The sequence below is a fragment of the Crinia signifera genome, chromosome 9 (assembly GCF_055691185.1).
Source record: "Crinia signifera chromosome 9, ASM5569118v1, whole genome shotgun sequence".
NCBI classification, from domain to species: Eukaryota; Metazoa; Chordata; class Amphibia; order Anura; family Myobatrachidae; genus Crinia; species Crinia signifera.
The window spans coordinates 71,769,628-71,785,947 of NC_139225.1; the positions used below are offsets into that span (position 1 = coordinate 71,769,628).

General features: G+C 42.1%; 1 protein-coding gene across 3 annotated transcripts in view; it reads right to left on the bottom strand.

Moving 5' to 3' along the window:
- The window catches only part of ZMYM3 (zinc finger MYM-type containing 3), a 67,257-nt gene that overhangs the window by 2,237 nt on the left and 48,700 nt on the right, over positions 1-16,320 (bottom strand). For all 3 annotated transcript variants that reach the window (XM_083159208.1, XM_083159210.1, XM_083159209.1), the window contains 13 exons: positions 15,035-15,121; positions 14,794-14,944; positions 13,142-13,314; positions 12,494-12,668; positions 10,748-10,806; positions 8,453-8,612; positions 8,026-8,141; positions 7,598-7,769; positions 6,933-7,079; positions 6,742-6,842; positions 6,449-6,623; positions 1,422-1,573; positions 146-260 (listed from right to left, as the gene is read on the bottom strand). In XM_083159208.1, the coding sequence (XP_083015334.1) occupies positions 146-260; positions 1,422-1,573; positions 6,449-6,623; positions 6,742-6,842; positions 6,933-7,079; positions 7,598-7,769; positions 8,026-8,141; positions 8,453-8,612; positions 10,748-10,806; positions 12,494-12,668; positions 13,142-13,314; positions 14,794-14,944; positions 15,035-15,121 (1,783 nt within the window). The remainder of the gene's footprint in view (positions 1-145; positions 261-1,421; positions 1,574-6,448; positions 6,624-6,741; positions 6,843-6,932; positions 7,080-7,597; positions 7,770-8,025; positions 8,142-8,452; positions 8,613-10,747; positions 10,807-12,493; positions 12,669-13,141; positions 13,315-14,793; positions 14,945-15,034; positions 15,122-16,320) is intronic.

A 16,320-nucleotide genomic window follows, 5' to 3' on the forward strand; every position in this document is an offset into this window, starting at 1 on the left:
CTCACCTAAGAAGCACTTTAATTCCAGTCTCCACCCTCTCTAAGACTTTGTAATGGTCTTTTTACACCACCCCACATATTACATCTGTGTGCTTTGAAGAGCCCTTATCCCTCCATGAGTCACAGTATTATGCCCCATTTCTTACTACTGGGCGTCAGGCTGTGGTGCCACGAAGTCAGTATCTTATTCAACTCTTGAACGAAGGTCAGGTAATACAGGTCAGTGAATATGTTCACCATTCGATTATTTTCCAGGAGATACTGTATAAAATAACACAGTAAAATGAAAAGGCCAGAGTAAATAGAGTAATAAACGCATCCTATCATATAGTCAGGTGATAATATATTGAATTTTAAAGAACTATAAAACCATTCCACATTGTTTCCTTATTAAACTGCAAATCTGAATTTCAAACACAGAAACCTTTATACTGTATTTGGTTTTTCAGTTCTTACGTACGGTTAAAATCTTACTTTTTTTTTTGCCTCCTTGCATTATAAACACTGGCAAATCTAGAAATAAGGCAATGGTTGGTCCCAGATACAACTACTCATGAAGTATGGATCTGCACCAAAAATGGGGCAGTGTGGTACTACTGCAAGCCCCTCCCCATTTTTCCCTCGCTGTGAAGGCATGCTCAGGGCTCCGATCTGCTGGCCATGCCCCTGTTCACACTATAGAGGCAGCAAGTGCAAGAGGCTCCAAGTGCTGCCTCCTCCCCCACCCCGATGATGTGCCATGGCTTATTGCCGGGCCACTGGACTATCATCGCAAATGCGTGACTTTGTGCCTGCTACATGTGTGACTCCTTTATAGAAAAATAAAAAGGGATGAGACACTGCAAAATGGACAAATTCAGGTAAAACAGACTTCATTTAAACTTTAGGATTTATACACTGCAAAATATATATATATATATATATATATATATATATATATATATATATATATATATATATATATATATATATATATATATATATATATATAATTATTTTTTTAATAGCCTTTTATTTCTTCCTAAATCTATGCAGACAGAACAGGGTATTCAATGTGTGCAGATATTTCAGACAGTCTGATATATGCACTTTTCTATAACAATAGGTTGAAATTACATTCAACCTATTTAATCTTTTGGACAGTCGGAGAGACAGTGGTCCGGCAAAAACAGCTGCAGATTGCCCAAAACAACAGCAGATGAGACAATTTAGTGGCAGTTTGCCAATGGAGATTTGGCTTTTAAAAAAAGGTGACTTTGCATGGGAGACATTGTGGATGAATATGGCTGCATTGGATAGGTGTGCACCAACACTTACAGATGAATACGGCGCACATTGAATACCACAGAGCGTATGCAGTTTTAAATGGAATAAACCAGGCCACATAGGTGAAACGCTATATGGGCAACAAAGTGCACTCACCTGCTGGATGCCCAGACACAGGTAATATATACTGTCTGGCTCATATCGCTCCCCGTTTGGTCGTGTTATCTCTTTCACAAACTGTGCTAAACCGTAGTTCAGCTCTGCAGCTGTGCAGGCTAATATGTCCTCTTTTATACGCATAGGTTTAGCTGAAAGGAAAAAAAAAAAAAAAGCTAAAGAAAATTGCAACAAAATAATGGCAGAATTAAATTAATGTCTTACCTTGTGTATACATACTAGTGTTCACTCTAGAAATTTTTTAGGGCAGGGTGCTGACCACGGGAAGGGCACATTTTTAAATCGCGAGGGCACATTTTAATTTAAAAGGTCACAATGGTGACACCTGAGAGCTTCAAACCATCAGCACATTTATGCTATATAACCCATCTTGTGACACCTGAGCGTCACACCATCAGCACATTTATGCTATATAACCACCTTGTGACACCGGAGCGTCACACCATCAGCACATTTATGCTATATAACCCATCTTGTGACACCTGAGCGTCACACCATCAGCACATTTATGCTATATATTCCATCTTGTGACACCGGAGCGTCACACCATCAGCACATTTATGCTATATAACCCATCTTGTGACACCTGAGCGTCACACCATCAGCACATTTATGCTATATAACCACCTTGTGACACCGAAGCGTCACACCATCAGCACATTTATGCTACAGTATATAACCATCTTGTGACACCTGAGCATCACACCATCAGCACATTTATGCTATATAACCCATCTTGTGACACCGGAGCACCACGCCATCAGCACATTTATGCTATATAATCCATCTTGTGACACCTGAGCGTCACACCATCAGCACATTTATGCTATATATTCCATCTTGTGACACCGGAGCGTCACACCATCAGCACATTTATGCTATATAACCCATCTCGTGACACCTGAGCGTCACACCATCAGCACATTTATGCTATATAAACCATCCTGTGACACCTGAGCGTCACACCATCAGCACATTTATACTATATAACCATCTTGTGACAACTGAGCGTCAGACCATCAGCACATTTATGCTATGTAACCATCTTGTGACACCTGAGAGTCACACCATCAGCACATTTATGCTATATAAACCATCCTGTGACACCTGAGCATCACACCATCGGCACATTTATGCTATATAATCCATCTTGTGACACCGGAGCGTCACACCATCGGCACATTTATGCTATATAATCCATCCTGTGACACCTGAGCGTCACACCATCAGCACATTTATGCTATATAACCCATCTCGTGACACCTGAGCATCACACCATCAGCACATTTATGCTATATAAACCATCCTGTGACACCTGAGCGTCACACCATCAGCACATTTATACTATATAACCATCTTGTGACAACTGAGCGTCAGACCATCAGCACATTTATGCTATGTAACCATCTTGTGACACCTGAGAGTCACACCATCAGCACATTTATGCTATATAAACCATCCTGTGACACCTGAGCATCACACCATCGGCACATTTATGCTATATAATCCATCTTGTGACACCGGAGCGTCACACCATCGGCACATTTATGCTATATAATCCATCCTGTGACACCTGAGCGTCACACCATCAGCACATTTATGCTATATAAACCATCTTGTGACACCTTTTGCAATTGGCTGGCGAACAGTGCTAAATTTAAACAGGGTTTGGCTGCTTTGCGGCTTTATAAGTTAGCACCAGTGCCAGCCAACAGTGTTGGGTAGCCAGCTTGCCAGCTCAAAAAATTAGGCATGGGAACCACTGGCCTAACTTAAAACCTGGACCATCAGGGTGTCATAAAGGCGTGAGTTTGGGAACCACTGGCCTAACCTAACCCAGACCCTGTCGGGATCTTGGCATCCTGAGCGATGTCATCTGTATGTATATCACAACGTATTCAGATACCTCTGCTGTCTGTGCTGCCCATCCACAGCACAGACATTGCCCACCACTAATACCCTGTATAACTGTTGCCCATCCACAGTACAGACCCTGCTCTTACACAGCCCGCCACTAATACATTGCATAACTGCTGCCCATCCACAGCACAGACACTGACCACCACTAATAATATCAACCATACCTTCACCTGCGCACGGACCCATCAAAACGTATCAGTTGGGGGCAGGGCCGGTTTAACCACTTATGTGGTATGGCCGGAAATCTTCCGGGGTGAGCTGCTGGTGCTGGCAATCCCAGAAAATTTTCTTTTTGATCCCATGGGGGCTGCCAGCACAGATTGGGAATCAGGAAAATGCCTTACACACTAAAGCCCACCCCATTCTCGTATTGACCGGAGGGCAGGGTCAACTGTGTAATGTATTATGCTGAGTACCATCCCCCGGCCCCGCAGATCAGATGGGAATCCGCACCGCTGCTGGGGATCCCCTGGTGATACCACTGCACCGTCCCTCCACCCCCCCCCCACACACACACACACCCCTGTAGCAATTTAAATGACACCCTCCAAGGGTTTTTTTTTTGTAAACCCACCACTGAAGGGGTTAAAGTCTGTGGGGGCCCCCACAGACACCCTATAACCGCCGGTGCCCGCAATGCCGAATGCCCCCCCCCCCCCACGAATCGCCCGCCCGCAGTACCTGTGTGCTGCTGCGTAATTGATGACAGCCGGGCAGACTGTATGTGCGCTGTCCGGCTGTACTGTAGTCTCCTGCAGGAGAATCTTTATCTTCATATCTCCCGCTGGACCGCCGGGCAGCCAATCAGGAGATCTGTGAAAATACAGATTCTCCTGCCGCATACTACAGCCAGGCAGCGCACATACAGTCTGCCCAGCTGTCAGCTACCTACGGGCGGGCGGGTGGGCAGACGTCCGGGCGGAGATACTGGTTGGGGGGGGAGATGCCAGCCACGTCCGCTGCTTCTGTAAGTGGCATGGCTGCTAAGAGCACGTCCGTGTGGCCCCGCCTCCTCTGACTACACATAGAGTCTATGTGCAGTCAGGGGAGGTGATTCCACACGGACCTGGTCTATGCAGCGTGTGGGAGGAGGTGGGGCCACACAGGAGGAGAGGCAGCCGAGGCCAGTGAATATGAAGGGGGCTGGGCTGCGGGGGGAGTGTCAACTCCACACGTTGCCGCGCTAGAAGCTTACAATATGAGCTGGAGGAGACCTCTAGCGCGGCAGCAACTATTAACTTGTGCAGGGCGGGCAAAAACGGGCAGGGCGGAAATCGGCGGCTTTAAAAGGGGCAGGGCGCAGCGCCCTGTGAAATAAGCCTAGCGGGAACACTATGGAAGCAATCATTTTGTGGGCTGAAGTAGTATCCATGCTAAGTCAAGTACACATCTAAGTGACCCATAGGCACCTTTGCTGACCGAGCAACTGATTTGGCAAGCTATACAAACTTACCAATCAGTCGCTTTAGACATCACAACTAAACTAGCATTTAAGTTTCCCCACCCAGGTGTGAAGTCATTGTCAGCAGTTCTTGTAGTGGCAAAATGGCAGGTCATCTTTATACACATGGATAGGATATATTGGTATCGGCTGTGCTGCAGGGCCAACGCAAAACTTCAGAACAGCTTACAAAGGATATATCAAATCATTTTCCAAATCACCTAGCTGGTGTAGAGCTGTAGTCATTACTAACTGCCACATTCCTACTATTGATTCACAGGATGCCTGGAAAACATGCACTGTTGGTAGATCTTGAGGACAGGTTTGGCCACATGTCTCAACAACTACTTTTTTTTCTTTCATGGTTTTTAAACGGATTACCCACTTTCTCTGTCTGCTTTCTATAGCTTAATACAGTAATGGCTAACCTTGACACTCCAACTGTTGAACTACACATCCCAGCATGCCCTGCTACAGTTTTACTATTTGGACATGCTTAAACTGATGGAGGGCATGCTGGGATATGTAGTTCAACAGCAGCTGGCATGTCAAGGTTATCCATCACTGGCTTAATATATCTGAGGCTGAATGTAACGTCTCCCATCCTTCCAGTATCCTACCTTTTCAGTCGCTCAAATCTGCTGATTGATAGCCACCATTGCTCTATTTACTCCTAATCCATTCATTTATACATTCCAGTCACTTCCATCTGCATAACACTAAGGAATTACATCCATCCGGCTGCTTTGTCACTACCAAAATCCTAGTCCACTCACTCATTATCCCTATTAGTTCGTACTACTACAGCTTTTCTTCTCGCAGGCCTTACACTTACCCTCCACACTCTTTAACCTCTTGCAGTCTAAATTTTATTCGCAACTCAAACAGTCTGGTTTAAATGTTTAAAATAAGAACATTAACATCGTTCAACATACAACACATACCATTTTTTAATTACTTTAAAGTAGCTCCACATTGTATCTGCTACTAGCACTAGGGCTGTTGAGCATGACTAGACGTTGGACCTGAAAGGGTTAAAGTTACTGCTAGATTGATCTTTCTTTCATGCCATTCTGTTTCAGAGCCCCTTTTCTGCCAATACCTTTACTGACTCTATTCCCTACCCAAAACAGAGTTCACGTGGCCCAACCGCTATTGTAAAATTACACATTCCAGCATGTCCTGCCACAGTTTTCATATAAGGGTGCGCTAAAACTATGGCAGGACATGCTGGCAGATGAGGGGCTGCATGATGTATACCACTGGTTTAAACTCTAACTTCTAACTACAAAGTTCTTGCCGTGCCCCTGTAAATATGTTTTTAAGTTACGCCGTTTACCTTGTCTAGAGGACCATAAATACTATAAACTCCAACATCTAGTGACATCGCTGAGGCATAAAGTTCATTTTGCCTTACTGAGATCACTAATTCCTAATGAATTGACAAGCTTGCATTCTCAGTTATTGATTCCTCCAACAAACTGCTGCATGCACTATGTATAGGTAAAGTAGAAAAGTCAATGGCCAGTTGTAAAGAGGTGAGGTAAAAGACATAGAAACATAGAATTTGACAGCAGATAAGAACCACTTGGCCCATCTAGTCTGCCCCTTAAACCACTTTGTGAAAGGTTCATGATCTACTTACGCCCAAATCGTAGTTCCTCGCCTTTGCTTGGCTCACCCCCTTCATACTTTCGCTGCACCCAAGATTTCCAGGCATTAACACCGTATGTGAAGCTAAGATTGGTGCTGTTACGTTGACTGAGGAGGGAGTCCTGTGAACAGCTTTCTCGTTCTGAAAGAAGCATGCGCTTGGGACCCTGTTGTGAGTGTAGATATAAACCACAACACAGTTATTTCTTATAGTTCCTTAAATACAAGAGAAAAAGAAAGTCAAGAATCCTACTTTTCAAATCAAAATGCATTTAGTGTACTCACTTTCCTTAAAATTCGGGCAGCATCTTGTTCAGACGCATCATCTGAACCCACCAGACCACAGTCAAACAGGAAATCCACACTCTGATTGATATCTGCAGAATCTGCATATGCAAGCGGCATGACATACGTTTTACATGGGGTGTGGACAAACTAGTGCTAACTACATACATTTAATTATAAGAAAAGCTTACTTTTAGGGAAATCAGCCTCTAGGTCCTGTCCAGGTTCCTCCAGAACATTTGCCATCTTAACAGCCATTGCCAGTACATCATCCCGTGTTGACCCAAATATATCGCAATCTTCCAAAAGGCCCTCTGCGCTCTGATCACTGGATAGCTCTGAAGAAAAAAAGTAAAAACACGAATAATGCCAAAACCTATACAATTTATTTCAAGAGATAAAGGGCCAGATGCACTAAGCCTCAAAAGTAATAAAATGGAGAGTGGTAAACAGGCAGCCAATCAGCTCCTACCTGCCATGTCACAGAATTTTTTTGAAAAATGTCAGACCGGAGCTGATTGATTGGTTGTTTATCACTCTCAATTTGATCACTTTTGAAGCTTAGTGCATCTGGCCCGAAAGCATTTAGAATGTTTCACTACTAAATAAGTTAAACCAGTGATTCAAACAAACACTCTCAAATTCAAGTATCAGCATTTCTTTCACAGCAGCCCTAGGCCTTAGTAAGAAATTCCATTAAATAAATTGCCATCCTTTGGTATAGGTTTGTGTTTTAGAACTGGGAACCACAGAGTTAAGGAAGAAACTTTAGATCATTTTATAAATTTTTCTCCACAAAACTGCTTCAGACATTAAACACAACGCATTCTGATTTATTTTAGCTTCTAAGTCATACCGCACAAATCAGAAGACTTGTCAAGCTCTTCTGCTTCCGCAATCATCTCAGCCATGGCCAGAATATCAGCTTCCAGGGGGTTGGATGGTATTTTCACTTTTAGTTCCTCGATTGTTTCCACAATCTTGTCAGTGTTCTCCAGAGTGGTAGGCAGCAGCACTGGTACAGGCACCTAGTGCAAACAAAACAAACAAGGTGATAAAAACTACCCTAAGTAGTAAGGTGGTTAAAAATAAAAAAAAATGCAGGAGAGAAAATTCGAATCTGATTTACAAAGCAGAGAAAGCCATGGGAGTAATATTACAAACAAAAAACTAATAGGCCACATTATAGAAGTTAGGAAAATAGATTTCCACAGGCGAAGTAGGAAATAAAAAAACACAACAATGAAAAGCAATGAATAAGAGCAAACGTAGAAAAGAACTCACCGGAAAGGGCATAGAGAAAGGAACAGGCACTTTCTGAGAGTATAAGTTCATGGGTATTGGCACAAATATGGGCACAGGAATAGGCAGCACTATGACCTGCGGTCTCCAATCCTCCTCTGGAGCAGAAAAATATAAAAAAAAAACCAAAGTTATCTCTCTATATACATAAGATAACCGAGCAGAGGCAGCTCCTATACGATAATCCTATATAATACATGCATACATTTTGAACTGAATGCACTGGGCAGGTAACTGATTTTATTAAAGGTAGAAATGGGTGTAGCTAATAAAATGTGACTTACTATATTAGACAATATGACAAGCCAGCACTGTCTATCAGTAACTGTGTAGATGACTGTACTCTTGGTTTACTATTTTACGTGTATATATTTGGTGATTTGAACATTGTGTAAATGCATTCACTCACCTGTCTGACATTCTTTGCTTTTTGTCTCAACCCGACATGACACCCCACGATTCTGCATCAATGGTTTGCACATGGCAGCTTTGTTTTTGCGTGGTACAGTGGGACTAGGTGGGGGAGGAGGAGCTGGGGCAGTCTGGGGAGAGTGTGTTTTTGGTGAAGCCTAAGAAGATGAAACAAAAACTCATAAAAAGCTGCATAAACATTTTAACAGTTTTATATAAAATTGCTGCAATTTCCTTAACGCTTTATAAGTGGAAACTGTGGTAATACAAAACAAAAACAAGACTGGGTGAGGACAGTCAGGGGTTGGAAGGCCCTTCTCACAAGCTTCCAATCATTAAATATTGATAGAGTGTACAGGCCCTGGCTCTCTCCTACAGTATATATCCTAGTCTTTATTTGTATGTACACTTGTAGGGAAAATACTTCTTCAGCCTGAAGTAGCACCCCCAACCTGTCCCTCAATGTTTTTCAATATGATCCTTACATTTACTGACTGCATATTGAATAAGGAACAATTCTAGGTAAGACCATACTTTCCTACTATTTAGTGCTCTTCTCCAAAAGAAACTTGTGAAGTGGAGACACTGGCAGGTATTCAATGCGGCCGGCGACGGGGTTAAACAGCGAGGATTGCAGAAAACCAGTGATCCTCGCTGTTTAACCCCCGCGCCGCTTGCTCGCTCTATTCAATATTCTGGGGAAATCCTCGCTGTCACAGGACGGCGAGAATTCCCCAAAACAGCGAGACCCGCGGCTAATGCAGGAAACACGCTGTAATTAGCCGCGAGTCTCGCTGGTTCAGGAGCCGCATACGCCAATTCCACCCTCGCTCAAAAAATGGAGTGAGAGGGAATTGGCGTATGAGGGGGGCTGCGTTAAATACTGACAGGGTGAGTGGTGACTGCGAGCAGGAAGCTCTGCTTGCTGTCGCCACTCACCCACAGCATTGAATACCCCCCACTAATGGTACAGTGCAGGAAGGATGTGGATGTCATTAAGCCCCACCAAATGCCTCAATTCGCAGGTCTATGGGGTGAGGCGGTGCTAAAATGCACTACCCCCTCCCCAAACTGATGATGTTACCTGGACATGGTGGGTAAACCCATAACCTTATTATTAACGTATTGTAACTAGTAATGTTTGAATAGTGCATCTGCACTTTGTGTGTGGCAAAGTCTCTGCAGAGTAGCACCCTCTCCTATGTAGTTAGGGTGTGCAGTCTAGGACCCACTCCTATTTCTCAGGGATGTAACGTTTGCACTGTTAGAATACCATCCCTAAAGCTCCATACACACAGAGCAATTGGGTGCTCAGCGACCAAAATCGCTGAGGGTCCCATTTTGATGAAAATGAGACACTATGCCAGGGGAAGCCGCTTGTCGCAGCGACCACTTGCAGGGCTGGTCGCAAGAGCGTGCCCTGTACGAAAGGGGATATGGTCACTCAGCAACCATACCCTGACGATTTCGGCTGAAATTCGACCCATGTGTACGGGGCTTTACTTCTAAGGTACATTACATGGTTGTCAAAACACACAGGATTCACTGCACATTTCTGTGTTTTCAGGTCAACATTTTTTATTTATTTAAATCAAGCGATCCAAATTGGATAGCAATCTTCAAAAAGTAATAAAGGGTAGGGTGATAAAAAGCCAGCCAATCAGCTCTTAACGGTCATGTTACAGACTGGGTTTGAGAAATGACAGGTAAGAGTTAATTGGTTGGTTGTTTATCACTCTCCATTTTATTTTGAAACTTGATACATCTGGCCCACAATGGGGTGTATGCAATGCGACCGGCGAGGGGGTTAAACGGCGGGGATCGCCAAAAACAAGAGATCTTCGCCATTAACCCTCGCGCCTGCCGCTCCGGAGGTATCCTCGCTGTTAGAGGACGGCGAGGATTTCCCTAAACAGCGAGGCTCGTGGCTAATGCAGGGAGCCCGCTGCATTTAGCCAGGAGTCTCGCTGTTTTAGCGACTGCATACGCCGTTTCCCCCTCGCTCCCAAAAAATGGAGCGAGGGGGAAACGGCGTATGCAGGGGGTCAGTTGAATACTGACCGTGCGAGCTGTGACAGCGAGCAGTCAGCATTGAATACTGTCCAATGTGTAATAGCCTGTGCTATCTCACATACCCAAGAGTATAAGCACCAACTGCATTCTCACATGTGAAAGGTATTTTTCCAACACATTTACAAAAACTACACAAAAAAAAAAAAAAAACAAGGCTTTCATCATTTTTCTGCTTGTCAAAAATAGTCCACATTTGGCATTTCTCCAAATCTCCACTTACTCTGTCCACATCTGTTTTTTGCTGTGAATTTGCAGGGGCTTTGGATCCAACATTTTGTACTGTAAAGTAGGAATAAAAAAAGTAAAGCAAAATTCTACAGCGCAAACAAATAGGTTTAAAACCAATAAGAAAATGGTACTGTGCACACCTTTACCGTATTTACCAAATGTGTGAATTTTTCAATTCAATCATTTTCTAATTTAACTGCAGATAGAAACATCAGCACTTCTAGAGGTTCAACGCCCCCAAAACAGAGCACAACGCAGCTATTCCAATTCCCCTAAGCAGTTTGCAAAGAGGTCTCTAAAATGGTTATGGTAAAGCGGATCGAAGCGGTCTAGATCAACCATGTTATGGTCGACCACTGTTAGTCAATCCTGTCTAGTTAGATGCCTAAAGATAGTCGACCTCGTCTAGATTGATAGTAACATAAGTTATAAGCCAGCATTAAGCGACAGAAGCGTTGTTGACGGTCCCATGGTTGACACAAGTTTTTAACTTTTTTTTTTACTTTTCCCCCACAGGGGTCCCAGTGAACGCTGTATATGTGCACAGTGTCCCCTCGCGTGGCTCACTGTTTGCCATGCTTTGGTCACAACACTATTATAATATCACTCTGTCCACTTGGATAGTGAATTATGAACCAAGTCTACCTGTGACCTTAACCCTTGTTAGGGTCAGAGGTCCTAAACAGTTGCCTTCTGATCTGTCTATCCTATTATGGAGCTTCTCCAATTTGTTTTGGACCCATCCATAGTTGCCTCACTCTGGTCTCAGGTTTCAAATTGTGTATGTGGAACTGGGATAAAGGATATCTGATTAATCCTTAATGTCTCTATTATCATGCAATAAATCAGAACAAATAATATCCTCTTTTATTCCTGGGTGTCCCTGGTTAATGTTACCATCTCTCATGAATGCTTTATGTACAGTATATTAAAAGGGAGTTTCCTCTTATAGTTGATATGGTCTGGTCGTCCGTTGGAAATTGTCTAGATATGCTTGAGCCTCACCCTTCAGACCCTTAACAGCCTGCTTAGATGGGTTCTCCACAGCCTTGCTCTACGTGTCCACAGTTTGTAGAATCCTTCATTTGATTAAATGCTTATTACATTACTTTTAGTTGTGTTTCAACATTTGCTATTTAAAAGTTCTGTTTATGATCGGGTTGTATTTTCTCAGAAATATTTACTTTGGTCACACTTTTCATTTGCTTGTGCTCACTGGCATAATCATTATGCTACTGTATATTGTTAACTTTTTTGCTTTTGTTTCTTTATGTTTAATAAAAACACTCAATTTAAAAGAAAAAATTACCAATCTGGCTGTGCATTGTGTGGCCACTCTTTCAAGTAAACTACTTTTCTAAAGGTGCGTACACACTGGCCGATATATCAATGAACCATCAGCCAGTATGTACCATCGATATATCAGTCACGTATAATGCAGACCAACACTGCGACTGATGGAGATAAAATAAAATGTAGAAAAAACAAAAATAAAGAAAATAAGAATGTTGACCAGAACTGGGCCAACTACACTGTATGTCTAATGAAACTTGTATATGGACCATTTTTGACAGGGAGATGTTCCCGATGTTTAATGGGCCCTGACTCCTGTAGATGGATTAGACCCCTCAAGTGTTATGTTTATTAGATGGTTGACCATTACTATATTTTATGTATTCACCAAGTGAGGATTGCACTGCACAATGTGATACGCTTCAAGTGACACTATTAAACCTACCTTTCTTACTATGAAGCAGGCTTTCTGGACCTTTCTGCGTGTCTAGATTGGGCTGATTTTGTTGGTTGTAGAAACGTAACAGACATTGTTGATTGCAGAAATGTTTAATTTCCCCACGCCAATGAATAGTTTCCACCAATTTCCCCTGACGTTTACAGGCGTGACATCGTGCTGCCTACAAAGAAACACAAAATGCCACTCAGGCTCTATATAAAATTATAGAATACAACTATCAGATAAAAAAAGCTGCAAAAAAAACAACAACAACAGTGTGCCTGTGGACACCCGGCACTACTGAATGGTCGCATTAGAAGGGCTGTTTTATGCAAAATAAACAAACAAAAAACAGCTAGATGTATGTGGCAACACCTGTGTAAAGTAGTGGTCAATTCCCCCCCCCCCCCCCCCCCCCCCCCCCCCTGCAAAAAAATAATAAAAAACTATAACCAAACACACATTCCTTCTGCTTAAGGCAATCATCAAACCAGTAACTACGTCTATGATGTACCTACAAAGTATAGCCACGTCTAAGTAAAGCGTTAATAAGCATTTTAAAAAAAATAAGGCAATCTCTATCTATCTTGGGAGTAGTAATCATCGTTCATTAAAAGTGCATCCTGAATGCACTTTTCTCAGTTTGTGATTTACCTTAAAGTACCACAGCAAATACTTGCTCTTGCACTCTTCACTGCAGAAATCCCAAGTGCTGCCATCCAGCTCTTCAGTGACCGCACGCTGACATGTCTGAGAGCAGTATGTACAGGTTATGCAGCACAGACCAAGGTTCTTAGTGAAGTCCTGCTTGTATAGCAGCACACAACCTGCATACAAAGTAAAAATACATAAATAAAACCTTTAATTCTGCGGACCGAACATTTCTTAAAGCAGGAATGAAATAATTAGACTATAAAATAGATTCTGAACTTACAGCTAAATCCTAGGCAATATGTAGAATTTATTATTTTAAAAAATATATCTCCTCGTCCCTATAAACCACCATCTCCACCTGCAGTTTACTAATAGTTTAGATCAGGCATGTCTAATGTTGGCCCTCCAGATGTTGTGAAACTACACATCCCAGCATGCTTTGCAATAGTTTTAGCTTTTTTTATAGCAAAACTATTGGCAAAGCATGCTGGGATGTGTAGTTTCACAACATCTGGAGGGCCAATGTTGGACATGCCTGGTTTACATAGACCATTTCATCAATGCAGGGGCACGGAAGGCAAGAAAACGGGAAGACTAACACCTGTAAAGGTGCCTTCACACTAGCAATTTTATGATGTGTGCACACATTAAAGCTGGGTACACACTAGCTGTTGCGTACCCAAGCACAACATCGAAGCCGACAGGACGTTGCAGTGGAGCCAGAATCAACAAGTGCTACAGAGTGCTGACGGTGGCCACACAACATGGCTGTCACTAGCAGTGTTTGCATACAGTGCTAACCAAAGGACATTGCTGACAACCAGTGGAAGCGCAAAGTCCCCAACAGAGGATACACGTTAGATGATATGCCCCACATGTCACTCCGGTCAGCTGGATCGAATTACATACTGTCTAATGTGTACCCAGCTTAACAGAACAGCCATACTTATAACAAGTGACTTAATTAGTGCCTCCTTTATTTTGATTTAACCATCTGAATTTCACTTAAACCTGAATGGTTAGTGTGCCTTGTGGACTACAGTTCAAAAACACTGCACTAAGAAGAACACTGTCCTCCCTGCTTTTGAGCCCATGTGCAACCTACAATAGTCAAGAAGAGTATTGCATGAGAACTTTCAGTATGCTTGTTTGCCTAGTGACAAACACAAGGGCCAGAGAAGACAGACAGGGTATTACTCTCATCTTAGGGTACTGCACCTAACGCAGCTGGGGACAGCAGTAAGGGTGTCCCCTCAGTGTTCCAGAACAGATGAATGCGTATAAAATGCCACAACTAACTCATATGGCATGGGGCAGATGCTCCAATGCAGTTTACACAAAAGAGGAAATAAAGTAGGGCATTTATAGTAGTTTCATGCTTTTCTAAGTCACTATCCTGGGAGTATAAGGCTCACAAACTATGTATATCCTACTGAAGGAGGATAATATAAGGTCTGTTTCATTGGATTTCCTTTACATCAAACAGAGCTTTCAAAAATAGACAGACAATCTAGTAAGCCTTTGAAAAGCTATGCACCGGACATCATCAGCTACACATATATATATAGAAATTCTCTATGCAAAATAACCAAACACGGACGTGGACACACACGTGTACTGTGCAGTATTTTGTTGATCTGAGGTGTGCTTACCTTCACTACAAAAGTTCTTCTCCACTCCAGAGAATCGGATCTTTTCATGGAGTAGTTTTTCTTGCTTGCAATATTCACACTGAGAGACAACTCCGTGAAGTCTTTTATAATTATCACAGCAATCTTTACAGCAGAATTGATACACATGGTCCTAAGGAGACACACATACAGTTTACATTGTTGGGGTGAATGTATATTCCAATAACCCAATACCTTTAATGGCTATGCCATATGTCCTCACCTGCCAATCTAGAATCTCTGGTTTTCCAGTAAACATATTGTGACAATAATGACAGTTGAGGTGGATCCCACCTTCTGGACTTGTACGCTGGAAGAGAAAGACAGACACTTAACAGTTAACATATTACACATAGGTTACATATAAAAATTAACATAAAATTAACTAACAAACCCTCACATGACTGTAGAATTTATATAAACGCATGTTAACAATCAAGGACGTTTTCTAAGGCATTCGAAATACCTAAATATTGTTGTAATAAAAAAATGAAGCTTTTGCAATACCCGAAACACATTTTCTATCATACTCTGATAAAAGATAAAAAATTATAGCAGCAGCAAATGTAAATGACGACACATTACGGAGCCTATATTGAGTCTACTTACTGCAGTTCAAAGTTGTAAATAAGAAAAAAGCAGACTACCACACAACTACTGCCATCTTGTGAACAATACTAGTAGTTCCAATCTGCACTCCAGGAAATAGTTTACCCTAAATAGCTTAGCATAATTGCTTAGCACACATCTCTACGTGTATACACCCCATATACTTAGCAAACATAAATAACTGAAGTAAATAACATACTTCGTAAACATAAATAAATGAAAGGTGCCCATACACTTATAAGATTTAGGCCCTTTTCACCTGATTCAGACGCATTGTGCCGGGTGAGAAGTGCCCAAGTCCTATGTATCTAAAATCATTCCGATTTGGTGCAAGGTCGTACATATATCGTATGCAAATTAACCTCATACTATATATAGCATGCGATCCTCCTGCCTGCAAGCCCGGTGGCTGCCCGGTGACCAGTGGTACTTCTAACTTTTCTTCTGCAGTTTTATATTTATATATAGATTTAAAAAAAGATCTAGAAATCACGATTAAAAAAAAATCACATGCTGTTAATGCATGCCGATATTAATAAGCATAGAAGCTTAATGTTCATCATAGGATTTATTTATATTTAATAGAAATGGACTGGTAAGTTTTGCATACTAGAAACAGACCAAAAGACATTGGCTGTTAAGAACAAGCGTGTGGGGGTTAGCCATAGAATACAGCTTTTTTATTCTATAAATAAGGAGCAGGCGATAAAGTGAAAGGTCATAAAGCATCAGCTGTGTTTGAAAAATTACAGTTAGGAGTTGATTGGCTGGTGCATCACTTTACAATGCTTAAACCTTTGAGTGCCAAGAGAATTTATCAAAATAGGTGTGAAAATTGCCAAACAATTTTATTCATATTTATTTTTACACATTTTTATTTGCATTTATATAACAAATATG